Source organism: Struthio camelus, chromosome 15 (assembly GCF_040807025.1).
Source record: "Struthio camelus isolate bStrCam1 chromosome 15, bStrCam1.hap1, whole genome shotgun sequence".
Lineage (NCBI taxonomy): Eukaryota > Metazoa > Chordata > Aves > Struthioniformes > Struthionidae > Struthio > Struthio camelus.
In genome coordinates this window covers 2,669,466-2,696,746 of record NC_090956.1, presented here as the reverse complement: position 1 = coordinate 2,696,746, position 27,281 = coordinate 2,669,466, and the positions used below count along the sequence as shown (strand labels likewise).

Below are 27,281 nucleotides of genomic sequence, written 5' to 3'. Positions count from 1 at the left end.
GGGTCTGATACGCAGCTCCCCTGAGATGCGGTGGAGGTGGCGGATGCTCCGGGGCCTGGTGCTGCCTCCAGTCCCCCCAGCAGTAACAAGTACGTCTCCCTAACCCGGGTCATGGGGCAGCAAAAGCAGGAGGGTGAGGATAGGGAGAAGGAGGTTGTTGGAAAGCACCAAGGATCAGTTAGGCGACAGTTGTTCCTGCTGCGCTCCCTGCTTGGGCTTGAAGACATGGTTTCTTGCAGGTGCTGCCACGCACTTGGGCTTTGTGAGCCTCGGAAGTGGTGCTAGAAGGTGGCAAAGCTGCAGCTTCAGCAACGTGCTGCAGCCGCGTGGTTGCCACTTCCATGCCTTGCTAAGACAGCGAGCGATATTTGAGTTTGAGGAGGCTTTTAAGGGGCAGACGTGAACAACTGTTCATAAGCCAGCAGTTAGGATAAATGCAAGGCTTCTGTTGATGGATCGTGTAATCTTGCTTTCTGATATCGGTTTCCAGTAAAGTAAATCTGAGATGGAGCAGAGCTGCCCCCCTTTTCCCCTTTACTACAGATACAGTTATGCTGTTGAATAGCGTGCTCGCTACTGTGAAGGTCTTCATAATGTAGCTGTAATTTTTAGAAGAAAGGATGATGCACTTAGCATCTCCACTAATCCTACCATACCAAGTGCTTTTATTACACATGGAGTGGCATCAAAACTTATTTCATTTGCACATGATTCTGCTTAGAAGAGGAAAGACAAGTCATAGGCAGGGATGAGCTCATGTTAAAAACAGTTCACGCTTACGTCTGATCTTTCCTTTGAGCTTAAGGCTTAGGCCAAGCTGTAGTTTTAAGCCAAACTACAAACAGGAGTAGGTGACGGACTCGGAGAAAGAAGGCAGAAGTGGGATAAGCAAGTGAGGCAGGAGCCTGGGAAGACCATGGATAGGGGAAGTGGGGCTGCTGAAACAGGGAAGACAGATGTCAGAAGAGGCCAGGACCAACTCAGTTTCTAGGTGAGCAGCTGGGACCAGCGAAGCGCAAAGGAAGAGGGGAAAGGAAAATATCCAGAGGCATCAGGGAAACTGGGAAAACTTCCACCAGCAGTGAAGATGGGGAGTAGAAATGTGAGTTAAACCAGGAAGGGGAGAGTTTTGGTGTTAGGTAGGGAGAAGAGGAGGAACCAGGCTGCGACCGGCCAGCATGGAGGAGGTTCGGGCGCAGGGGGCTGCCGCTGCCGAGGATGGGGTATGCGCCTGTCCGGGCGGTGTGTCTCAGTACAGAAAACCAATCTACGTGACCTCGTTTCCAGCTGTGGCTGTACAGGAAGAGGGTTGTTAATAAATCGGAGGCTCTTGGTGCATTTCTGCATCTTAAACTTGTTTTCCTTAGCAGGAGCTCGCCTCTGCTCTGATGCTGCTGACCTTAATACCAGATCAGAGCAAGCACAGCACGGCACTCCAGCTTCACCTGCGCTAGCAAACCTGCCCGTTGCTGCCAGCGGGTGCGGATCCGCCGGAGCAGAGCGGCAATGAGTGGCAAGCTGAGGAGGTCTGAAAAAAGCAGAGACTCCTGAAACGGTGCTGAGCCTGGTTTGTCCTTGGCTGCGCTTGCAGTTAAACCCTGTTTGGGCCGGCTTAGCTGCACCCGCTGCCAGCCGCTGGTGTCAGCACTGGCTACTTTAAGAGGTTTCTCCCAACAGCTGCGGAGCGGTGTTTGCTCCTCCGCGGCGGGCTGCGCGGCCGGACCCGCTCCCGGGTGGCGGTGCCAGGGCGCGAACTGGTGCCGCTGGAACAAGGGGTGCAGGTGCGGGCTGGACTCGTGCGCGGCCGGGGCGGCTGCGGCTTCCCGCGCGTGCGTACGCCCGCGCGCCCGGGCTGCAGGCTTGTACGGCACATACCACGCGCGAGAAACGCGCCGCCCGGACCGCGGTGGTGCGCTTTCCCTCCACGTGCGCAAACACCTCCCTGGGAACTTGGTTTTAAAAATCAAATGAAACCCGTCGTTGCACCCTGCCTGGCGAGGATGCCGCAGGAAAAGGCACGCGTACGGCTCTGCAGGCCGGTAGGAGACGTGGAGGCTCCCGCCTGCCTGCTCAGCGACCCAGCGTGCATAGGATACGTCTGCGGGGGAACACAGCGATTAACATATGAAAACGCCGATAACAGTGGGATTCTTGTGCCGGCAGCAACGCGCGAGATATACTACCGTTTTGGTGCCAGTTAGCCCCATAACTGCTGTTTGTGGCTGGCTTTAGTAACAATTAACCTTTCACATTTTGTATTAGCCATTGCTTTTCTGGTGCAGCTGCTTTTATAACAATATACTTCGCTTCTCTTCACTGAGGCGCTAATTTTGGCAGTTAGAGGATCTGTTCTAGAAACCACAGGATATATGGGGAAAGAATGGGGATTTTTTTTTTTTTAATAGCTATTCCAAGTACAATAATCTCTTTCTAAAAATCGTTACATTTTGATTTAAGGGACCTTGTTGGTATTAAGAAAAAGAAGAGGTTCCATTACTGCAGCTAAAAATATCTGAAAGTGAATTCAACGTATTTTTGCTTGTGTGACAACAAGCCAAGTCATGAGTTTTAATAACCTAGACCTGACGTGCAATCAGATGTCTCAAATTGGAGCTGGAAGAAATTCGTAGCTCTCGTAGGTGTCTTCCCTACCGGTTTAAGCAGAGTTAAAGGGAAGGCGATGATTACGGGCCAAACGTTGCCTCTACAGCTAGCACAGCGCCTGAGGGGCCCTTGGGAAAGTACGTGGCTACGAGTGATCCACGGCGTTTCCTGGTTTATGGCGTTTAGGTGTGCGCTGCCTCCGGCATGGAGCTCGGGAGGCGTCCCCGTCCCCGTCCCCGGGGCGCTCTCGGGCCTTCGGTCACTGCGAACACAGGTTGCGTTTCGGGTCTTTGAACTTTTACTCCTCGCAGCATCGTAGCCGGGTTTGCCAAGGCGGACGTGACGTATGCAGGCGCAACGAGGGCAGTTTCGGCAGCGCTTGGCTGCGAGAGCCACGTATATCTATAATGAATGAGGATGCTCTCCTGGTCCCTGAGGAGGTCCCAGCTACGATGGTGGTAACAGAAAGGTCTCAGGGTCTCAAGCAAGGTCTCAAGTGGCTCCAGCCAGCTTGATCACGTTTCAGAATTGCTCCGACCTAGCCCTTCACCATGGCTTCAAAGTGCGATTGTTTCACATGGAAATATTTTTAAATATATATATATAATGTATATATATATATAAAATAAAACTAGAGGTAGGATAGAGTTGGTGTAAGTGAACTTTAATTTGTTTTTGGCATCAGTATGTTGTTTCTTAACAATGTGGTGGAGGTCTGACTTCACCTGTCAAAACATAGCTGCTGTGTTCTGGCTCCTGCTGCATGATCATTTCAATATTTGTGCTGTATGCTTTGCTGGAAAAATAAAATGCAAAGTCTGACTTGCATGAAGTAGGTTGTACCCACTCTTCTCCAAAGTGTTACAGGTTCTCAGGTAACAGGTTTGTCATGTGGTTATAAGCCTGTCTTTTGATCTCCGCTATACTGGTATTAAATCTAGAGTAATTACACCAAATCCAGTAGTGTGTAAAGCAAGTTTGATGGACGATTTGGACTACTTCTCATTATGATTTTTCTTTGTGATTAAAGATTCAAAGCTTCTGGTTGTATATTAAAGCTGATGATGAATAGGACTTAACGTGATTTTAATCATCCTCTTCTGAAGATAGAAGACTGCCCTTTTTTCCACCTGGCACGAGTCCAGTGAAGTCACTGGAACTGGGCTGCGCAGGCCGGTGAAGATCTGGCTCGTTAGCGTCTGGGGCCTGGTGGGTTCATGATGCAAATCCTCCGTGAGTGTTATCAGACACTGCAGGCTCTGGACAGCAGCATATGACACAGAAGGAGGTTTTGAGCCACATTTGCAGTAATGATTTGCTCACAGGTTTTCTACTTTCTCCAGTTTTTCGGGTAAAAAAGATTGCATGCCACCAGTTGTGTTACAGGTGGCTGCATTGATGGATACATGTAGACTGAATAAAAATATCACTTTATTTGAGGTATCCTCTTTCTCGGGAAGAGGATGGCTCTCTTCTCTGTCAAAGAGAGATGGAAAGGTGTTGGCATGTTCTGAGCTGCCGTGTTGGTGTTGCGAGCGCCTCGGCACAACAGCTGCTGAGAAGCCTGTTGCCTCTTTGAGGAGGTGGTGCTCTACCCTGTTACCAGCAAGTCCTGGAAAAATATATATTGATCTGTACAGAACTGAATTAGGCACACACAGCACAGGACTGAAGTTTTAAGGTTACTTGTAAAGGCTTGTTTCTTGTGAAGTTGAGGTTGTGCCAGATGACAGTTCTTGGACAGTAACAGGCCTCCTTAGATGCAGTCGTCGTGGTATGAGCTTCCCTTTTTCCTTCCCTAATGAAGTTTCTCTGCTAATTCATATTCTCCGTGGCTCACTCAATCCATAATTTAAAGTGATCAATAGCGGCACTAATTAGTCATGTTCTTGGGTCATCTTGCCAATTCCCAGGGCACTGAAGTTGTATTTTTCCTTTGCTTCATAAAAGCACATATTTTTCTCTTGGTTTATGTCGCATAAAATAACTATGTAAACAACAAAGAAACATGACGACTACACTCTTGGAGAAAACAGCACAGCCAAATTCACCAAACGTACTTGCACGTATCGTTGATGGAAAAACTAAGATGATATAGTCTTACATATTAAAGATAATAGTGGGAAATGTTAAAGATAATAGTGGGAAATGTGTTTATAGATGTTTACTGACGTTGACACTGTCTCATAAATTGTCTTAATGTCATATAGCTAATTCAGCCAATATGATATGTGTATTATTGATGACTGAGTTGCCTCAAGTTAAATAATAAAAAAAAAATTTCTTGGATGTTTAAAATTTGTGAAAGGCTAGTTTCTAAGAGTTCTACAATAAAGTTTGTTTGTTTGTTTGTTTGTTTCTCACACGTTGGCACTACAGGATGGGAATCACAGCTGCTGGAAACAGGCTTCCTGGGGATATTCCTTTGCCCACTCTGGACCCTCTCCCGAGTGCCCAGTTACACTCCTCCTTCCACCATCGTCATCTGGGGCTTTCGGTGGCTGATTTTCAGAATTATGCTTGGAGCGGTAAGTGTAACTTTACGTTTTTGCTCTTTGGAGGTGGCAGCAAAAGGAGTGTCTCAAAGCATGAGTAGCCAGATTCATCAGAGCAGAAAACCCATCGCTTGTACAATACATTCGAATTTTCTAATTGAAGATTTTTTTCTAGTTAAAAAGGAAGGAGAACGGAACAGGGAATGCTTGGTGTTTCTGTTTCATACTCTGTCAATGTCTTATTATTGGTGTTGATTTTTAAGGAAGACAAACACAGGAGTAAGAATATGCACGTTGACACGTTGCTGCTGCACTTGTGATTGGCACTTTAAAAGGAGTTAAAATGAAGTGTAAGACTTGGGCATTGTGGCTTTTTGATAAGGTGGTTGGGAATCCAATGGGTAATTCCTAGGAATCAGCAGCTTTGCACTGAATTATTTTTGCTTTGCGTGTGCTTTCCTGAAATGTCATTCTCTGCTCCGTGCTTTCAAAGAGAATAATCGCTGCGTTCCTGTCCGAGTGCTGATGGAAATTCCCGAGTAGCTTATAAAAGAATCCATCAGGAAGTGACAGATTTTTGTTAAAATAAAGGTGTGGCAGGGCGCTGTCCTGTGATGTGCATCAGGATTTTTGACCTTTCAAAATATCCAAAATGTTAAGTCAAGGAGCATTGCTCTAAAAAAAGACTGAAGGCAGGTGGGATATTCCTGTGTCTCCTTTCTCTAAAATCTTTCTCTTGTCCCAGCTCGTGAGGGGCTTGAATCTCTAATCAAGCTCAATAAGCTCTTAATTCTCCTCCTCATTTTAAAAATTAATAAATACATGAAAAAATAAGGAGAACTTTTTGGGTCTTAACCTTACTGTTACCTATTTTCAGGGCAACTTTGTTAGTGGAGAACATGGTATTGCTTTGCATATCCTTGGAAAATTCATGCTGCATACTTAATGCATCCAAACAAGGCTATCGAGCCTATGACAGTTTAGGAAATTCAGCTTCAAAGAGCAGGAAAAATTTCTTTTTTATTTGCATCATGCAACTGTGTTTCAAAAAACTACTATTTGATGTTACATTTGTTTATTTGCAATATCTATTGTGTAGCATTGCTGAATTTTGCTCTGGTAAAATGTTTCCTAAAGCTGGACAAACTGGTTCCTGTAATTGTTTCTTATGATTAATTAAATAGATCTGGTCCAGCTGTGGGGCAATAGAGATGGATTAAATGACTTCTTAAGGTGTATTCCAGCACAATTTTCTATGACTCTATAAAATGTCTTCATGTGTGGATAATCCCATAGATTTTAATGCAACTGCCTGTTGAAAACGTTCAGTAAAGGTTTATGGGGACTGAGTCACATTTGTAATGCTTTTAAAACGCCATAAGCCTTTTGGTTGGAGTCCATGTGAGTGGTAGTGTTCACATGTGTGTTCTGAGCATATAGGATGAGCTTTATTTTTAGATATCGGTCTCTTAGTACAGAGTGGAAATAAATTAAAAAAAAATAGGCAGATGTCAGAGAACAACTGAAACAACCTTCATATGTGGCTCTGAAGGTCACCGTATCCTAGGCTTGAGGCTTCCCAATGCATCTGTAGTTCCCACTTTACTTTAAATAATAGAAACACAGTCTCTTAGGAAAGCTGCCTTGTGTAGGAAAAGAGGGTCATTTGGCCCTCCTTAAGGTCAGAGGGGGACATGGCACTAACATAAAGGTCTCCGTGCAGGGCTGAGCAAACAATGTCAGGCAATTGACAGCAATCAAGACAGTCCAGTTCAGTAGGTAAATGAAAAATGACTTCAGCCTCATTTGTCTGTTCCAAGGATCTTTTCCCTGGGTAGATGGGAGAGTGCTACTAGAAAAACGTCTAGAAGGGTTCTTAGCAAAACTGCCGATAGGAAGGACTCTTGAGCGGGGGAGTCCCTAGAGCTTTGCTGCTGGCTATGGGAAAATGACATTAGAAGGGAAGTTTGATAGCCAAGCGGAGAGCGGTGAACGAACCTGGGAGGGAGTAAAGGAAAACAATCCCTAAAAATGGCCTGTCATAAATTATGAGGGGGTTTGTAAAGCTGAATATGAGCTCTGCTGCAGCATCAGAATCGATGCCTAGAGCAGCAGTCGGGGTCTGGCCGGGCTGGCGTCACGGCAGGCGCTCGCTGCCCAAAACCTTCATCTTTGTGGCAGCAGGGCCGGGTTCGGAGGGCTATGCGCTGCCCCGTGGCAGTGCTGCCCAAGATGGTCCGTGAGCTGCTGCTGGCTGTGTGCGGAGCTCCCCAGGGACCGTGACTTGCAGCCCATGTGAATATTGCAAATGTTCAGATCCTGGTCTATATGCAGTTAGTTCAGCGTGTCCAACACATACGAAAGGTGTTGTGTTAGGCTAGTGAAGTTTTATTGAAGCTTTTTTGGATGAGAAATTAGTTTTTCATTGGCACTAAATTTTTGTGGGAAAGTGTCTTTTTCCTGATGTTTTTCTGCTTCTCATTTGGACAAGAAGCTCATTACACTATTTTAATTTGGTTAAAATTCAGATTTTCAGAAGTTGGCTGGAGAAAGTCTCAGTTACAACTTTCCTTGAGTTTACTGGAGCCATGTGTGTCAGAGCTGTGGGATGGGGCTGAGGAGGTCAGAGTCCCCGGGGCAGCTGCTCTCCATCTAAGGAAGGATTTGTAGAAGTTTAAAGCAGAGCTCAAAACTTAACACGCTAGCCAGAATTGACGCATGGGTTTTACAGTAGTTTGCAAGTATTTTCACAGAATCACAGAATAGTTGTGGTTGGAAGGGACCTCTGCAGATCATCTGGTCCAACCCTTCTGCTCAAGCAGGGTCTGCTAGAGCATGCTGCCCAGGACCATGTCCATTTGGGTTTTGACTATCTCCCAGGATTTTAAGCAGCACCGATTTAGGAAATGGAATGGAAGGCTTGCAACCTGCCAGAAATACCCATCCGTGTTTTATTACAAATTAAATTTCCTGTCCTCTCCTTTAAACACAGAATGGTTACACAGAATGACAACTGCTTTAGTAGCTGACCCGCATGGTTTCTTTGTTAAACGTTTGCTGCCCACAAAGATCTCAGTTGTTAAAGTTTTGTAAGTGCAATAACGTTGTGCTGCCTGGACTTTAATGACATTGTTTGGGACCCATGTAGCTGACCTGTGACATGAGAGGTCCCAGCATCCTCTGGTGCCTTGAGACCCTGTGGAGTGATTAGTGAGGAGCTGAGTTTAGATCCCGTAAGGTCTCCTGTTAATCCTGCACAACGGTGAAGTTTGTGTTGCAAGTTACACTTCACTTTGACTGTAGGACATGTGGTTTTGAGGGTGCTGGGGGGAACTTCATTGTTGGTGTATTATTTGGGCCATTTAACACCGACTGACATTTGGTGAAAATATCAGGATAATCCCTTTGTCCCCTCAGAAGTTCCTGTCCCCACTGGATGGAGATTGGCTTCTGTGGCCTTGATGCTGCTCAGCTTCTGGAATGCTTATTCGCCAATGTAATGTTGATTATAAAAGGGACTGACAGTCCATGACATAAAGTGTAGCGAAATCTATCTATTTTTCTTAACCAGTTACATAATCACCAAGTTTGTATCCAGCTTTTCTTTCAGAAAGGAGTCCTATTCTGCACTTTGCTCTGTTCCTGTTAAGTGTAATATATATTCTGAATTATGGGACAAGTTTGATATAAAGCAAAACTATGCTCATGAAAGATCTGTTATTGTTATCTCTGCACTGCTTCTCAGTTTTATCTAGAGAGTAATAACTCTGCAGTTATTTTAGAGAGAGCTCTCTGCAAAAGAGATGCCGCCTCTTGAGTCCTTTGTCTGTCTTGGTTACTGATATATAAGTAACAGGCATGGTAGAGTAAAACGTGGAAAGGTCATTAGAGAGGGATCTACTCCAAGCAAGTGGAAATCAGTGATTGATGATATCTTTAATGTTTTGGGGCCCAAACACGTGTACATTTCCTTCTAGGCTGGGGTAATGGCGCTTGCAGGCACTGAGAAGCAAGTTTAATGCGTGAAACCAAAGTATCCTCCTAAAGCACAGGTGCACCTGTTCAAAGGCAATCTCTGATTTCTTCACTAATCTGGGCAGGAGCTGAAACATATGCACAAATGTGGAATGAGGAAAGGTTTCCCATGGGTGGGATTGGCAGTGATTATATGTTACACAGAAGGAAAGTTAGACTTTCCTCCCCAGATCTCCAGGGATCCTTCTAGCTGGTTAGGGTAACGTTTCCCTTGTAAAATGCCATCTTCCAAGCAAATGGCATTCCTTCAGGTCAGCTTTGTGTTTCTCACCTTGTGCTGCATGTGAGCTAAGCAATGCCATATGCAGTTTAAAAACTCACCTTAAATAGGCAAGCTTGTCTGTCTCGTGCCATGCGATGGCTCCCAGTAAAGCCTCTCTTCTCCTGGGCATCTCTCTGCTGTGGCTGCTGTGCCCACCTTGATGCCAGTGAAGGTGGGGTGGGCACTTCAGTAGAGTTGTCTGTCCCAGTCAGCAGCCAGCATCGCGCGCACTCACCTGCTACTCTAGAAGTGCTCTGTCCTGGTGTGGTCACTTACCCATAGTCTCCTAAATCCTAACTCTGAGTTTTGCAACTTTTGCCTCTGAAATTCGAGTAAGGAGCACAAGCAGCATGCTGAATCTCCCTTTTCACCCCAGAGGTCTGAAGCCGTGTGGTCAGTCCTGGGAGTTTCCATTCTGGGTTTTACTCTCTTGGACAGCAGCGTCTCTCTTCTCCCAAAGACGATCTGCCTTCAGAATTTCAAGATCAGAGGTTTACCATGACTGTTTTTGATGAGTTTTATGAAGACCAAGTTCCACAGTTTTTTTTTTTTTTTCCTTAAGTTAGTTCCTGTATCATACCCAGTATGAAGCTGTGACTATCAGGCTTCAGCTTTTGGGGTGGTTTTTTATTCCCCCCCCTCCTGTGTGTTGTGTTTGGGTACCTTTTCCACGCAGGGCTCTAGCAACTTCACCAGCTACACTTCAAGCTTTTACATTTGCATATAAATACTTAGAGTTTGCACCAAAATAAGCACTGATGCTCTTAAACTTGTTGCCATCCCTCTTGTATTAGCCTGTGCAGGAACAGAAGAACAAGTTCAGTGGTTGCTGGATACAGAATAAACCTACCGCTAAAGAAGGACAAGCCCGACCTAAGGGACCTAAATTCTTAACCCTGAATTTGCGTGCTTGTTGTCATTGCCCTCCCCAGAGCATTTTAACTGTCCTCTTAAAAGCTTCCTGCATCCTTTTGCCCCACAAGCTTCCTTGCAGCATCCCAGGTAAGAGCCATTGGAGCAGTGGTATGCGTTTATACTTTCTGACACACAAACCGTATGAAAGAAACAGAATCGGTGGAAGATGTCTAAGCAGCTTGTGGCTCTCACAGATGTAGCATGTCCGCTCTCTCGCTCTGCCGCTGCCTTTCCTCTTCCTGTTAGTAACCCTCCAGCTTAGCAGGTGAACGTTGCCCCTGCCCTTCAGCAGCATCCCCAGCACAGCCTTGCTTTCTCCTCTGCCGACCTCAACCAGGTGTTTTCCTCGGAAGAGTGCGAGCGCTATATTCCAGATGGGTACTGGTAGAAAACGGTCTTGCTCTTTCCTAACTAATCCTGCCAGCAGTCCTGGGAAATAAGCAATTTTATCCACATCTAAAATATCAGTCATGCAATTCGGAACAGTGCCGTGTTGGAGGCGGGGGGGAAGAGGAAATGCCTCGGTTCTTCTGACTCAAGAGTGGATGGGGTCTGAAAGGAGCCACGTAAGGCTTCGTGGTCTGCCCGTCCCATCACCCGGTACGCGTGTGCGAGAGGAGCGTGCGCGCAACGAAACGTGAGCGGCTCCGATTCCCCCTTTCCTGGGAGGGCGCTGCCCTTGTTCAAATGCTGTCCCTGCGTATTGCTGAGTGGGTGCCAGGCCCAGGACGCCCTAAGGATTGATCTCTCCGAACTCTGGAAGTTCAGTTTTAGACCTTTCCTCTGGGGGTAGCAAATAAATCTCGAATTAGTGAATTATATGCAAGGCCTTTCTGCGAAAGTCCTTGAAAAAGCATTTGTGGCCAGATCTTGCTTTATTGTGCATGCCTTCCTTGAGAAGCAGGTTGGGCTTTCTTAGAAAAAATAAGAGAAATAAAATACTCCCTTCTCCTTAATTCCAGAAGGCGAGGAACGCGTTCATCCTTTGCTTCTGCAGTTTGATTGGCAGCAAGTGCTGGCTGATCTCAAATATTGCTGACTTTTTAAAAGGCGTAATTATGTGATTCAATCTATATGTTTGATGTTCCTAATAATCCATTAGTGCAGGATGTAAAGACGGATGTTTTAGGAACACGCAGAGGCAACAGAAGAGTGGTCCCTTTGTGCGAGCGAGTAGCTTATTAGGAAATAAGTGATACAAACAGACATTTATGCTGCCGATTTGCCTCCGAAGTACTCTGTGGCTTGAAGTTTTCATTGTTTTGCTCAGAGCTCTCCATCGCTCTGATTTCGGGAGCCGTGGCAGACGCTCCACACCCCGCACCGCCGGCTCGGGGGGCCTGGCAGCCCCTTAGCCCAACGGCGGATTTTCGTAACTGCCCAACACCAGTGATGGGACGTGTTGGAGGAGCAGCTGAGCTTCCCTGGCTTGATGGAGCAGCATCTCCTCTGCACCTTGAGGCTTTGGAAGGCCAAGTGTGTTGGGATTCGTGCTCTGTCCATGCTGTTGGGGGAACCGCTGGTTCGAACGACAGGACCGCAGTGATGCAGCGCTAAACGAGGCCATGTACTTCACCTCTTAGGTGGACGAGTTCCCGCTGTGTTTGCTTGGAGAGAGCAGTATTGCATGTGAGCTCCCCTTTCATCCGCACAGCTGGACGCGGTGGCGTGCAAGCGACTGCCACTGCTGGAGGTGCAGTGGGGTGGGGGGGGCTCGAGAGCCGGCGTGGACCTGCGCCCCGGGAAACCGGCAGGAGATCGGGAGTTAAGGTAGGGCTGGGTCTTGCGAAGGCTCATAGACATATGGAATAAGTTACCGGGGAAGGTGACCGGAGCAGAGCGCCTAAGTGAGTCTGAGACATCTTGATTACTTTCTGGAGGAAAGGATTGAGGAGTGTAGTGAAAAAGCAGGGAAACAGGATTTAAAGCACATTACCACTTTAATTTAAAAATGCCCAAAGCAAGGAAATTCAGGTTTAAGGCTGCCAATCTCTGTCATTCGCGCAGGTGTTCAGCTCGGAGACCCCTGCAGCGTCCGTGTGCGACGGACGGACGGGCGGGCGGGCGAGCGGCCCGGACGCCACGCTGGGCCGCGGGGAGGCCGCCGGGCCCAGGACCGCTCGGGCCGGCCCCGACCGCGCGAGCTGAGCCTGCGCCCCGCCAGCGCGTCCCCGCTGCTCGCCCCCCCGTCCCCTGGTTTCCGCGATGCTGCGCTGGGCTGCGTCCGTGGTCTCCTCTTCGTGCGATTCACTTAAAGCTGTTGGAGGGATGCTCCCATCTCCCGCACCCCCGGCTCCCTGCAAGCCCCGTGCCCGCGTCCTGGCTCGGGGCGCCGGGCTCCTACCGCTCAGGGCGCTCGAGGGCGGGCGGCCGGGCCGAGCGTAATCCGGGTAACTCCAACACGCGATCGTGATTGTAAACGAAGCCGCTGCTTTTTTTTTTTAATCCCCCCCCCCCCTTTCTGAATTTCACTTTCTGCACGCAGCGGCAGGCTGCCGACGCGGAGCCTCTGAGCTCCCTCGGCGAAGCTTCCCCGCGCGACCGGCGGCGAGGGGCCGCGGCGCGGCGGCGTCCCCGAGCGTGGTTTTGGCAGGCGCAGGCTTACAGAATAATATACATCCTCCGGTGTTTCAGTTGTGCAAAGGATAGGTTTTTTCCTGTGATTTTGACAGAAAGAGAAATGGATCATTTAAAGTGATGATCTCTGGGAAAGAAATAGCGCAAAGAGATTAATAATAATTAGCAAAACATGCTTCCACTAAATTTTCACAATTATTTTCTGATAAAAGACGTTGCGTGTCCTTCACCCAGTGATAACTGTTTTCACAGAAAAAGGATTAATTACTTCCAGATTATGTGCCTATCGCTACATACTTTTTTTCTTTTTACAAACAGAAAAAAAAGTTTCTTTTAACCAACTGCAGTGAATTAATTTAGAAACTGGTGGTTTATGCTAAAATCCTCACTTTTTTGTTTTGTTTTTGCTTGGATTCTGTTAAAAGTGTCATAACGTGGGTGGCATTTTAAAGGTTACTGGAAAGGGTGGGGATGTGATTAGCTAATAAGGGAGATGAACTTTCTGGCAAAAATAATGAAGACTTTGAAGCAAACAGAATCTGGATGCCTGTAGTAAAATTACATTAGATGTAATGAAATAAAAGTTGGAATTTGGGAGATCTTTGTAAATATAAAAAGGGAAAAAAGAAGAAGAAGAATCAAACGGATGTAGTTGTCATTTCGGTGACAAGCGTGCCCTGATCCTGGGCATTATGGCTCTGAAATTGAGAATAATTATTCTAATTTGTTTTATTACATTAGCGTGGGTAGGAGGGAAGAAAGGGAGCTTTCTTTTATGGCTTTCTCATTATTCATAGGCGAGCTCCGAAGGGCCAGACTCCTGACTCGAGCGCCGGGGCTTCATGGGAATTTTTGGAAAATGATGTCTGCAATGTTCTGACCTTTGCCGTCCCAGCTGCAGCCCTCCTCCTCTCTGCAGGGATCCCACACTTGACTCCTTAGCAACCTCCTTTGTGCCTCTGATCTCTCTCCATTTGTCTAGTAATAGCCCTTGGCAGGAAGACTTGTTGTTCCTTCAGTGGCTTAAAAAGGCATGGAGCCGTTAATGCCAAGTACTTTTCAGAATCCCTTTCACCCACTCCTTACAGCGAGTCTTCAAAGTCAATCAAATGCTGATGCAGTCATGGCCGGTTTTCAAAGGGTCTTTCTGGTAGCAGGGGGAGAAAACAACAACAAATACAACAAAACAAAAATCAACAGCAGTGACTTCTCTTTCAGAAATGTGCTTTTCAGTCCCTCTGAATTTTACAGGGAGTTTTGGTGCCTTTCTGTCGTATTTGCTGGTGACTCGGGTTTAGCTTTTGCCGTTGCAACAAAATCACAAGAACTAGGGTGTCTCCTTTGCTGCCGCGTTGGATGTTTATTTGCTCCCCGTGGTTGACTCGGCTCCGTTATGCGCTGTGACAGCGGGCAGGAATTGAATTATCGTCCAGGACCACCGCTTTCAAACCAGTCTGGCAGTAACTTGTGTTGATTCTGTCAAAGCGTGGGCAGGTCTTCCCCTTTGCTGGAAGGGCGGCTTTAAAGTCCCCTGCATCCCGTAGCTGCCTTGCTTCCCTGCGAGCCTGGCGCCGCAGTCGAGCCGGCGGTAGCAGAGCGGGAGCCAGCCTCTCTGGAAAGCTGGCGTTCGAGTAGTGTTCAGCACAACGTGCGGCTTAAATGAGAGATTTTGAAGCCTTGTCCTACAACCTGCTAACGTTGGGCCAGAACTTAAGAACTGGGGAGGTCCCGTCATCTTGGCACGAGCTTGAACCTGAATAGGGCTGTTGCAGGCTTTGAACTGGGAGCACAAATGTTCGTGTTACAAAGTAAAGGTATTTAAAGAGCGGTGTCATCTGATGAGCATAAACTTGGCATTTCCTGGCTAAGAAAGTGGTATTCTAGCCCATTAATTCCCCCTCTGCATGGAAAGAGCAGGAGAGGTTTGAATTATCAGCTGTTAATTTAATGAGAGGTTTGTATGAACATCAGGCACAGCTGGAGTCTGTCGTTTGCTACTGTCAGAGTTGTGCTAAAACGTTTCCAAAAAGCCTAATACCTGTGTTACATCTTTTCTGTGTGATGCTTCCAAAAGCAAAGGCTAAAATACCCCCGTGCGACACACGCAATCGAGCCGTTCTTCCCGTGCCTGCGCCACAGAGCTCGAACCGTCAGACAAGGTGCGCGGGAGCCGTGAGGCTCTGTGCTCGGTGTCCGCGTTGTTCTGGCCCACGCTGCGCCGCTGATACCTACGCGGCTCTGCAGTTGAAGAATTAGGCTCATGAATTATATAAATGTAAATAATAAATAGAAAATATTATATAAATATTTTAAAGTATGCAAACTATTTCAATAGCCGTACCATGAGCCTCAAGGCATAGAAGAACCATAGAAAATGAATTGAATTTTCAAAAAAAATGCAGCTCTACTAGGAGCTTTTCTTGAGAGCTAAACATTTTGTTCGTTATGAGGCATTGTGGAAAAAAAAAAAGTAGTAAGTCAATACTGTGGAATTTAGAGGCAGAGCGTTAGGCTTAGCGGGAGGACTGCTACGCCGGGGCGTGTTACGGCTGTAGTGCCCTATCCCCGAAGCATCGTTCTCCTGGTGAACACAGCATGCAGACGCGATGCTCAATATTGAAGTTGAAATCAAAGCCAGAAATTCTTCAGGACTTATCCGTTCAAATTCAGAAGAATTGCTGGAATAGTGAACAGACTTGGGGTGGATAATAGCAAGAAATCCGGGAGCGTAGGCGGTGTGGGCTGAGCCCTGCCAAGCGCGCACCTGAGCCCACCGGCACCAGTGCTGCACAGCCACGAACCGTGCCAGCTGTGCTCCGCCAGCTATCGACTTGCTCGTGCACGGAAAATCTTGTGTGTTAGTATTTCTGTTGCAGTCGTATGTCAGGTCCTCCAGATCTCCCAGGGCTTCAAGTGCTGGGGGCCAGCTTGGTTTAGGAGCAGCGTGGCTGTCTGTCCTGTTAGTTGTCCTGGGTAGCAGAGAGACCCTCTCTCTTGTCTGGCACGTGCTGCAGAACTAACAAGGGACACGGACAGATCCCAGCTCAAGTTATCTGTAGCTGACATATGATCCAAAGACAGTCTAAAATCAATCTAAGGATGTACACTTCAGAAAAAAACGCACTGTTCGCTGTGAAAACGTGCTCACCTTCAGCACCACGACCAGCCTGGTCGGTGGCCGCGCGGGGAGCTCAGCTTTGCTGATGCCGCTGCCGTTGCTTCTCCAAGGGGTTGCTTGGTTGCTTTCCAGCCCTGCTGCCCAAGCGGGAAGCTGCTACGTTTGTGTTGCAAAACGCACTAGGATAAGGAGCGTGCAAATCCAAGGAAGGAAGCAGTTTTCGTTGTGTCTGCAAACAGCAAAGCAAGTCTCCTTAAACGCGTTTCTGACATTAGCTTTGTAAAGCTCCTTACTCTCCCATAGGCATGAATTTGGATGGAATGATGTTACGTTAGCTAAATTACAGCTGATTTCTCTTTAAACTATACTCATATATATTTAGCTTTTAAAGGACGTTGGAAGTACTTTTTCTTGAGGTAGCACAGTCAGGGAGACAGGACATTAAAAGGCAGCACGGGTTGTTTGACCAGTTGAGTTTCCAAAGTGCAAGACACCATTTGGATTTTCTCACGGAGTGTTTAATATTACGGGAAAAATTAGAAATCCAGAATTCAGGGTTTCCCTTCTTTTGAGTTTTTTTCTTCTTTTTTGCCCATCCTTTGTAGTGTTAAGACACACAAAAAAGGTCTTTAGATCGACTCTAAATTTATAACTCTGGTCCCCATACCCCACCCTGCTCCCCAGAGCTGGTATCAATAGAATTTTTGCAGACATAGTTTGAGTCACCAGGCTTTTTCTCGGCTTGCTGTGCTATTGGCCTGTCTGTACCATTTTTTTCAGAATTAATTTTGGGCTGAAAAAGTCTCAAAGAGAGCTTTGTTCCTCTTTGACACTCACTCCGGAAAAAAAAAAAAAAAGAGAGAGAGAGAGAGAGAAAGAAAAAAACCGTGGAAAATCTGACATCTGCATTGTAGAGAAAAATCAATAGATAGGGAGGAATATAATTATCCCCCACTCCTGAAAGAATTTTAAAGATATTTTTTGTAACAGTGACTCATATCGGCTTAGAGCTTGAATGACATTTTAATTATTTAGGCTTTTTTTCATTTTGAATCACCAAAGTACATCAGCCTGAAAGGGGTACAGTTGGGCAGAGTAATCTGCGTAAGATAAAAAGGAAGGATTTCGTGTGTCAAAGTTCAGCCACTTTTTTTCTGTCTAGCTGAGTCGCAGTGGCGAAGCCGTGTGATTCAGCGGCGTACAAAACACGGTCCTACGCCTGCACGCTCATCACACTCGCATCGCAGTGACAGATGATAGATCATCTTTGGGTGTATGAATCATTTCTCCTGGCATCAAGTAAATAAGGGAAGTTTATCTTCTTTTGAGATGTTTTGCTCCTTATCCGAAGCGTAAAAGCCTTAATGATTTTTCTAGGGCGGCGCATTAATAGTTACTCTTAAACTGGTAATTGTGCCTGCGCTTGGTCTCTTGGGGACAGAGAGGAAGACAGGGCAGGGGAGGAGAGGGAGAGCAAGGTCTGGGATCAAGCCTGTTTGCCTGGGGCAGATGTGGGGAGCAGCTCCGCGGCACGTCTGGGAGGAGGGTGGTAGTGCCAGTTCAGGTCCACGTGCCCCATCCCTGTGGGATGCTCCAACTCTCCTCCGTCAGCATGGCTGAGGGGCATCAAAGCAAGGGGGCTGGCAGCCCGGCGTCGCGTGGTGGGCAGCTGGGTGTAGACCCTGGGAGGGGGGAGATGAAAAATGGATTCACTTGGTTTTCGCTGTGTCTGGTTGACATGGATGTTGCAGGAGGGCTCCCATCCGCTTCTCCTGGGGCAGAGTCACGCAGTTCCCACTCTGCATCTTCCTTTACCTTCTACCAGCCAAGGTCTGCCACAGGGCCTGAGAGTCCTGGGGGGCCCCTAGAGAGCCTCTGGCTGGTGGTAATGGTGACCAGATGGACTTCACAAGCCAGTGTGATGCTTAGTCCTAATAGCAGGAGTCAGGGATGATACGATAAACCAGGAGCCTAAGGCAGCTCTCTCCAGACACGATCCTCTCTCCTACAACATCTCCCCTCCGGAGAAGGCCTGGGTTCATGCTAGAAGCGATGCTGTATAATGAGCTAGGTAAGAGGCCGGTTCATGCAATCGCGTGATGGTTGGTTGAAGGCGAGGAAGTTCTCAGTAACATCTTGGCCCTGCGGGTCAGGAGCCTTCCCTGCGGCTGGGCCGGTGCTGCCCTGCGCCTGCCACCCTGACCCGTGCGTGGAGCAGGTCTGCTCCAGTGTCTGCAAGACTTCACTGAGCGCCTACATCCTTGAGGTTTGCTGCAAGGCGGTTTGACAAGCCACATGCCGCTGAACAGTGAAGTTGTTGGCAAGGGTTGCTTTTTTGCATGTGCTGCAAGTTTCTGCTTCTACCTGAAGCGGAGAGTTTATATAATTTTTTTCTGTTGTGCCCTAGAAATGAGGAAGGAAGAAGGAATCGTTCTTCAGTCCGTAGATCATCACCCCTTCTCCGGAAAGCAAGGACTCTTGACCAGCAGAGTATGCTGTGAGGATGTGGTGGGCAGCAGCCTGCCTTGAAAGGGGTGGGAGAAAGGCAGCTCGTTCGTAAGATGGATGTAGGCATAAAAAGCGTTACTGTGCACGGGCTGGGGGAGTGCTGGCTGGCGGGCTCTGGGCTCTGCCAGACCCCAGGAGCATCTTAGAAAAGAAAATCGCGTAGGAAAGCCAGGATGGAGTCTTTTCATGTGTTCATCCTCTTTGTGAATTCAGAGCGCGGTGCCCAGCACGTTACCATGCAAATTCAGGTGTTGGTGCAGTGATGCCAAACGGGCGGCTCCCCGGCCCGCTGTCCTTCTGCCGTGCAGACCGTGCTAGCTTTCACGTGCCGCTGTGCGCGGCGGCCACAGGTTTGGGATTTTTGCTGTGATTTAATCAAACTCGTGAAATACAGAATTGGAAAGCTGTTGGTAAATTTTCTCTCTCTGGCTTAATTTCCGCTGAAATCTCTGCTGTTGGACGCTCTTTCGACAATGGGGAGAGGAAGGGAGCACGTGAGGTTACTTAATCGAGCAAAACTGGAATTGATTCACTGGGAGCGAAGGGTTGCTTTTATTTCCGCCCTCAAAGCCCCCTCACCAGCAGCTGGCAAACTTTGCAAGCGTGTTCAACAATCTGCTTGATTTGAAGGAGAATTTCAGTCAAAAAAATTAGCTGGTTTTCAGCTGGCGTAGTCACTTTTAGAAATGAAGTGTGCCTAAGGGCTGGGTGGTTGACTTGCTAGCGGGACCAAGTCCTGCAGCAGGCAGGCAAGAGGATGAATTTTTTTCAGCGTGGGTTTTGCCCAGAATTTCCTGGGCGAGATTTTTTCTTTCTGCAGTGTAAATACTACAGTAATGCTTCTGGATCCCCTCAAGTTACTGCCTGGTGGTGTTTCCTTTAAAGCTGTAGTTTAGCTATCAGATCTAGCGATGGTGCTTGAGCCAAAGTAGGATTTTTTGCTCCATGTGCTGTAGCTGAGAAATGAAATAAAAGTACAGTGACAAAGGCAATCTGTTATTTTTCAGACGTCACCTGCAATGCATCCAGGGAACACATCAGGTGCTTTGGAAAAATGCCATTTATGCACGATTTTGAGCGTGTGGATGCAGCGCAGGACTGGTGTGTGGAGCAGTGCGTGGGGGTGAGGCGGGATGGCGTAGTGGTTCCGGTGACTTAAACCAGGCATTTTATTGACCGTTCTTTTTTTTTAAAAAAAAAAAGCCTAAATATAGTTTTCCTTCCCCTGAAAAATGCTGGTGAATTGCATGCACCTGAACGGGGTGCTCACCTGAGAGCGTGAGCACCCCGGCGGCGGGCGCTTGGAGCCGGTGCTGCATCTCCGTCCTGCCCGGTGCGCCTCGGCCGTGCCCCCAGGGAGCCGCGCGGTCGGGCCGAAGGCATTGAGCCCATGTTTCATTCTGGCTGCCAACTGAGCGCAGGGTGAACGTGCGATGGCTCTCCTGCGGCCAGCAGCGCTAGGAGATTTCCGAGAGGGCAGAACGGCCCGGAGACGGAGTTGGCTGTAAATTAATATGACGGAGATCGCAACTTTCCCCTTCTCCAGGCCAGGCTTTCTTCTTATTCGAAAGGGCTGATTTGTCCGTTCTGGCTGCCGTGAGCTCAGCTGAAAGGATCAAACCCCCGTTTCTGTGCAGGCACCATCTGATCAGTATGAATTTAATAATTCTGCTTGGAGCTGGATTCAAAGCAAGGCCACGGAGGTGAAAGGGCAATTGCTGGTTCACGTAGCCACCTGTTGCCTTCCCTTTGGCTTGCATTCAATTTGTATCGCTGAATACCTTTCCCTTCTGATAGGCAGCGCTTTGAAAGTCCCTTCGCCCCGGCGATGCGCAAACAGAGCCTGCAGCTGGGGGCTTGCATGGTTTCCCCTCGGGGGGTGAGTGTGGTTGTGAGCACGCGCTTTTACCTGTAGCGCCGGGGAAAGTCAACTTCTGAAAGCCGTTTCCCTCCCCGCCAACGCGCGCAGGCTTTTTAGTTTTCTCTGATGATTAGGGCTGAGCCTAAAAAGGGAAAAATTGGGAAATGTTTCTAAAATCGCCTACTTCCTGCCCGCTAGTCTCCTATCCTTGCTTTATTTTAAAATAATGCAGAAATTCCAGTTTTTAGCTAATGCTCTGCTCGCTCAAAACTGGGAAGAAACTTCCCAACTTGCCAACATTCAAAAAAAAAATCATTTTGGAATTTAGATAATGATAAACAAAATAGTGCTTTGAACTTTCTATAGCTTATTATTGCCTGGCATAACTTTTCCAAAGAGTTGCATCAACCCTGGACAATATTAGAAGCATTTCTTATGTTCTGCCAAGTTGGAAAAATTTAAAAATGTGTGCAAATTAGAACAATGAATTCTTATAATGAGAATGACTTGAATGGACAGAGTAAAGCTGAATCTAGTAGATTTCCCCGCTTTTTTGAGTACCCATAGAGATCACTGTTTTATTCTGTATTTGTGCAGCACCTACCACAACGGGTTCCTGTTTCATGAGATTAATTCTTAGGTGCTATCACAGTGCAAGCAGTAAATAACCACATGCAGTATGGAGTCAAGCGCTCTTTCAGATTGCCTTGAATCCTTAGGTTTTCTTCTTTATTTCAGACTTGAGAAATGCAGTCGGTGTGTGGTAGATAACCATGAATAACGACGTTCCCAGCTGGCATGTAGCCCCTGCTGCGTGCGCGGCTTCACCTCTCAAGTTTAATAAAAAGCCAGGAAGATGATTGTGTTGGACGAGGAGCTGAAAATGGGATAACGGAGGCTCTCCCCTTCTTTGTGGGGATGTCTTACTATATTCATGTCTTCTAGGTGATTCAAAAGGGCCATAAAAGCTGGGATGGTTTAGTGTGTTTAGGAGCGGTCCTGTGTTCAAAGTGAGTGACAGTGAGTAAACATTTGCTTGTCATTTGTTATCACCCAGCGACTGAACCTGTTCTCCAGTAAACAAGGGCTGGTAGGAACTTGCCACACGCTACGGCGGTGGTTTCTCAGGAGTTAACCGTGGCTGGACTTGGGATGTATTTTTCTGCTTATTACCTACCTGCAAGCATGACCACGCACCTTTTGGCAGCATTAATTAGCGCAGAGCTAATTGATCTGTTTTGATGTTGTATGTAAAATTGCAGGGCACCTAACGATGCTTGAGCACCGCAGGGAGAAATTGGGAGGGGTGGAAGGGGACTAGTTTAGAGCGGATATCCCACACACTGAAAAATGCGAAGCGGGCTCTGAAGCTGTTGTTTTTCACATTTGCTTCCTGACCCTCAGACCTATTCTTCACAAAGCCTAGACGTGTATGAGAGAAGAAGGGATTAAAATGGAGATTGCTGTGCTGGGTTTGTGAGAGCTGCCGCCCCTAGCTCCAGCCCAGAGCCGTGTGCTCGGTGCCAGGTGGTTGCTCCCTGCAATGGGGCAGTTGCACCAGCCTTGAGTTTCAGCAGCTCCGTTAGCAAAAATACTCAGTGCCACAAGGCTGTGGATGAACTTATAGATGCTGGTACTGCTGCACCGTAAGGGTTTATCCTAATTTTTAAATAAACAAACATGGTTTGAGATTACTTTTGGGTTAACAGGATATATGCAGGCAAGAAGGATTTGAGGCTACTGAACTGTCTAAATACTGTTTTATGTTCTTGAACTTTGAAGGTAACAAGCAGATCCTTCTCTTTAACCCCCCCCCCCCAAAAAAAAAAGGAAAAATCCTTTGTTAAAACATTTATGTCACGGTCTTTCCAGTAGTCAAGCATTGCCTCCAACGCAGCCTCAGCGCAGCAAAGCATCCGGCTTGTTATTACATCTACCCCACCTACACCTGGCTGATACCTCTGGAACTTGGTTTCAGTCATGTGCTTAGAAGTAAAAGTTTTTCTGTGTTAGAGCCTGAGATGGGGCATTGCCTTTTTCTCCTTTTCTTTTGCTCAAGCCAAGCTACCAGGAGGAAGCTGCGGGAGGTGTAAGATCTGACTGAAAGGCACTGCAGGGAGGAAGCAGTTAGAAAAGTCATTTCAGGGTTGTGAGCCCTGCTCTCCAAAGTGCTGTTTATAATCATTTGAATTATTTCTTTCCTGATTTTCCCTTTGACTGTATTGTTCATCTCTTGAACTCTGATTAATGTTTGCCCCCAAAATACTCTTTGCAAGATGTTGGAGCCTATGTCCAAATGAGAGAAGGGTCTTCCAGTTCTGATGGAGTCTAATACGGTTGTCCCATGAACTTGTCCCATGGCTCCTTCTCCTTCTGGTCCCTTGCATGTTCTCTCCACATCCTCCAAGAGGATGATTTGGGTACGTTAGAGATGCATGTAGCCTCTGCTTGTCTGAGAGCAGGGGATGGGGATTTTTCCTTGTGCTTTGATCTGTGCTATGGCAGCATAATCTGCTGCAGCTGCGGAGTCCAGGCCAGCTCAATATACACAGAGAAATCTTGAAAATGGATTGGGAATTGTTAGCAGACTGAAAGAAATCCAGTGAACGTGAAACTCCAGCAGATGTAAGGACCAACATTTCCTCCCTTCCCCCTTCTGTCCTCCCGACACTCGGTTGGACCCCTATCATCCTCTTGATCCACTTTTCTCCTTATGCTTCCCTGGATGCTGCCAGTTGGAGCAGTTAATCTGTATGTTAATGTATAGGGCACAAACATATCTGCATTCAGGCATTTTCAACCACCAGTGTCTGAAATTCATGTGGTTCACTCTAAATAGCTGGCACTCGGTCTACAGCTGCTACCTGAGGCCACACGCTCATAGCTAGCCATTCCTCACTGCCTCTGCATCCATCCTCGCGATGTGCTCAGCAGTGCCTTCGCTTTAGCTGCGCGCACGTGATGGCAAACACCGGCTGGCTTCTTGCTTCACACCAGCCCCATTACAAGGAGATGCTCTGCTGCACCTTCTGGTGGTCCCGCGCAGAAAGGCACAGCCAGAAAGGCCAAGTGAAGGTTTCCTCTGCTCAGTGCTGGGCTCTCTCAGTGGCAGAGTCTCTCCGCCCTGCAGCTGCAAGACCTGTCACCCTCCTCTCACCTGTCTGCTATGAGTTTTCCATGGGGAAAAAAAAGAGGGTGGCCAAGAGGAGATGGTCTTTTCAGGGTAGCGTGCTGCCCAGCTCCGGGGAGGATTGTGTCTTTTTGAGTGAAGGTCTCTTACTGCCCCAGAAGGGAAATTCGGCCACCTCTGGAGAAGATAGTGGAGGAGGAGTGACTTCTGCAGATGAAGAAAATACATGGCAAGAGCTAGATGTGTCAGTGTATTGACACAGCGTCCTTTTAATCTGACCGTTGGCTCCAAGTGACAGCTTGTGGCATTTTGATGCGTTGTTGCAAAACAGAAGAGCCCCACAAGTGCTGCCACTTAACCGCAGTCAGGTGAGCCTCATTGCTGCTGTTGTTCAGTTAGGCCATTTGCAGGTTCTGGTATAGGTGGAGAAATGTCACAGGCTCTCACGCTGTACTAGAGTCATGTCTGCCATGCACGCTTCAGACAAAAGAAGCTAGCTCAGGTACCTTAAATGATCTGCATGCAGTAGGCTAGAGTTTCCTAACACAGCCCTTTAATAGCCCCTGGGGCAATGGTATGATAACATCATCTGCAGGCCCCAGGATTCGTTGTTCGTTTTTGCTACATCACTTAGTATTTAAAAAAAAAAAAAAAAGAGAGAGAGAGAGAGGGGAATGAAACCCAGTCCCTATAGACGTTGTTTCATTTACTGTTGCATGCTTATATAATTTGACAATTTATACACATAGAAAGAAATATACAACTCCCACTCTGAATTCATTCTCTATTTAAGAGGAGGCTTAGACCAAGGGTACTTCCAACAGAGGATCTGCCAGTGGTGGCTCCTTAGGTCCTTTCAGTGGCTTTGTACTGTCCACCCCATAGGCCCAAGTGGTCTCTACTGCGACATCCCTCCTACCAAGGAGGATGCAAAACATTAACTTCCCCTATTGAATGTGTCAGTTATCATAAACCAGTTCCTGTGTAATTCAGTTTGCATATTTAGTTGATATAAGCTGAGCTATTTGAATTTGAAGGCAAAAACTCATTGTGGTCCTTTTGTTAAAGGCTTCTTTTTTTTTTTTTTTTTTTTGCATATGTTCACTTGGCTGCGATAGCCAGCCAGCCAGCCAAGTCCTGCAGGTAACCTGCAGGTTCCCTGAGATGGGTTGGAGACTGCATGGCGCAACCTGTGGGCTGCCGAGGGCCAGCCTGTTCCATCTGCCCGCAGACAGAGATGGTCTCAGAGAAGCTGTGCAAATGTGCAAGGGAAGCGCATAGATGTCATCTTTGCATGACTTGTGACCGAGCTTAAAATTATTGATAAGGGTGTAAGTTTGTAGGACTTTCTGTGGGATAGTGTTTCTCAAAGTATGGGTGCATCTTCAAGAAAGCAGGAGCTGGCTTCAAAAAATGGCAGTACAAATCAAATCATCAGGGGAGAGTGTGTGAAAACAGAGTTCATCTGCATGTGGAGCACCGTGGCCTGTTGGAGCTCTTAGGGTTTGCATCCATACCCAGGGATGCACAAATGCCACCAGGGATGGATCATCAAAATCCTCTGTGTACTCACATTGGGGGAGATGCTCTTTGTCTTCGTGCAGCGGTGGCAGGGTGGAACCAGGCTGGACACGAGTGGGCAGTTTACCTTCACCGCAGCCAGAAAATACAGAATTTACCCATCTCGTGCACTAGATAGCGAGCGTGAAGTCAGTTTTATTCAGTGAGCCAGGGCTGCTTGGTGCCCACGGTCCACTGGGGAGGCGGGATGGACTGCACCGTGGCCACGGAGGTAGTGTTGCAGGGCCTGTCTGCAGTCCGCTCGTTCTCAATTGATGGCCCTCCTCAGCAGAGATGAAGATATGAAGCACTTTGATTTTCAAGCGCTCTGTGCTCTTGTTTCCTGGCCCGACTTCATTTAAAAACTGGAAAACTCACATGCCAATGTGGGTGTGAAAGGGGACCTTAAAGCACCGGCAGTGCAAAAAAGACATGAAACTCCCCTTAATTATGAGAGTGGGAGTTTTCTGTACTGAAAAACAGATTTGATTTTAAGAGCTTTAAGTGACTTTTCTATTTGAAAGCTTTATAGTAAACAAAATGTGATTAACTCACTTAATGACTCATTGCAGGAGAGTTTTTGATTTTTCATATACTATGTTTCTGTCATAGACTTATTTTAATTATCCTTACTGAATAATAGAGCTTGATAACAGCTTGGACAAGGTAGGAGGGAAGGTCATCAAGATAGTTGTCCTTTTTTAATATTGCAGCATTCTTGCGCAGAGCTGTTCTTGACGTCCGTTGTGCCGGTGACAGGGCTGTCAGCTGCGGTGCATCCTGTGAGATGCTATCAACGTATCCTGTAATTTTAGAAAAGGTTCCAGGAGCAGAGCGAATCGTGGATGATTTGGGGGGGAGATGATGCCACGGCTGATGACAGGGAACCTGTCTTGTCCCTTCCTTCCCCCTGCTCCTGGCCTCTCTGAGAATAATGGAGAAAAAAGCGACGAGTCTATTTTATAACTCACCCGAGTGAAATCACAGCGCGGTCACCTTTGCCCAGGCTGGCTCTGCCAGCGCCTGCTGTGCTTTTCCAACCCACCACTCTTATCTTAATGTGATATCGCTTTGTGGCCCTCATGCTTTCATCTGTTCCTTTTGGACTGATTCTGCTTGGGTTTGGTGGCGGTGGGGTTTTTCCCTTTCATTTTTTCGTGATGACCCCGAGACGCAGCCCTATGCCAGGGTATTTCTAGATCTGAATTTCTGGCCTTAGGCCATCGTGGACGTGCCTGGAGCTGCCCCCAGCTATTCCCACTGGAACTGGGGTAGAAAGAGGCATTTGTTCACCTAACAAAATTGAGATCTGAGGGTGACTGAAGAAATATTCTGGTTTTACTTTTTTTTTTTTAATTACTTGCTCCCGAATGTACTGTTTGGTAAGGCTTCAGTGTTCGTTATCTGAATGGTAAGGGCGCGTGAGGTTTGAAGGTGCCTCTTTCCTCCTGAGGCTGCCAGGTGGGTCCCCATATAGAAGGGCCAGTGCTCAGACTTTTTGTTTAGTTTCCTAAAAGATTTATAGATATGCAGGCCAGAGGATCCATGCTGGGCACCTTCGTAGCACAGGTCGCTCACAGTCCATCATCCGAACGTGAGCAGTGTTGATTTTTACTGTTCCCTAATTCCCATGCTGTGCAGAACCATGGCAGATGCTGGGCAGAAGTCTTTGTGTTATTGTTATCCTCTTTATTAATCATTTCTGCAAAAGAATTATTACTTATTTTAATCTTCTAGTTCTTTCTCACTGATCGTTATAACATTCATTTACTCTCTTGCATCTATAGCATGTACCACTGCTTTTGCCCGTGAGGTTATGGTTTTTCCTGCTGCCAATTGCTTATGCCAAGAGCTTGTAGGGATTGTACTATCTCTGTAGCGTTTTCTCGGTTGGCCACAGGACCGTATTCCTAAGAATGGCCTTGCCATGGTGGATTGTCTCTCATCCTGCCATATGAGATGTCCTGTGAATACGCTGAACTTTTATTGCCTTAGCTGTACTAGGTTCTTCAGGTTCATTCTTGGCTAAAAATTACAGATGTAAATTGTCTGGACTCACTAATTTTGAAAATGTTTAATAGTTTCTGTTTACTGTCCTCTCAAACATTGGGATGAAAAATATTTCATTTTTGTGTGACTGGAAAAAGGAGGAAAAATAATTTGGAACAGCAGATGGGCAAAATCTGCTTTAACTTAGCAAGGTGCCTGATAACAGA

General features: G+C 47.2%; 1 protein-coding gene across 3 annotated transcripts in view; it reads left to right on the top strand.

Moving 5' to 3' along the window:
* Positions 1 to 27,281, top strand: part of LMF1 (lipase maturation factor 1) — a 241,551-nt gene that overhangs the window by 60,133 nt on the left and 154,137 nt on the right. For all 3 annotated transcript variants that reach the window (XM_068907942.1, XM_068907940.1, XM_068907939.1), the window contains one exon: positions 4,984 to 5,132. In XM_068907942.1, coding sequence (XP_068764043.1) covers positions 4,984 to 5,132 — 149 coding nt within the window. The remainder of the gene's footprint in view (positions 1 to 4,983; positions 5,133 to 27,281) is intronic.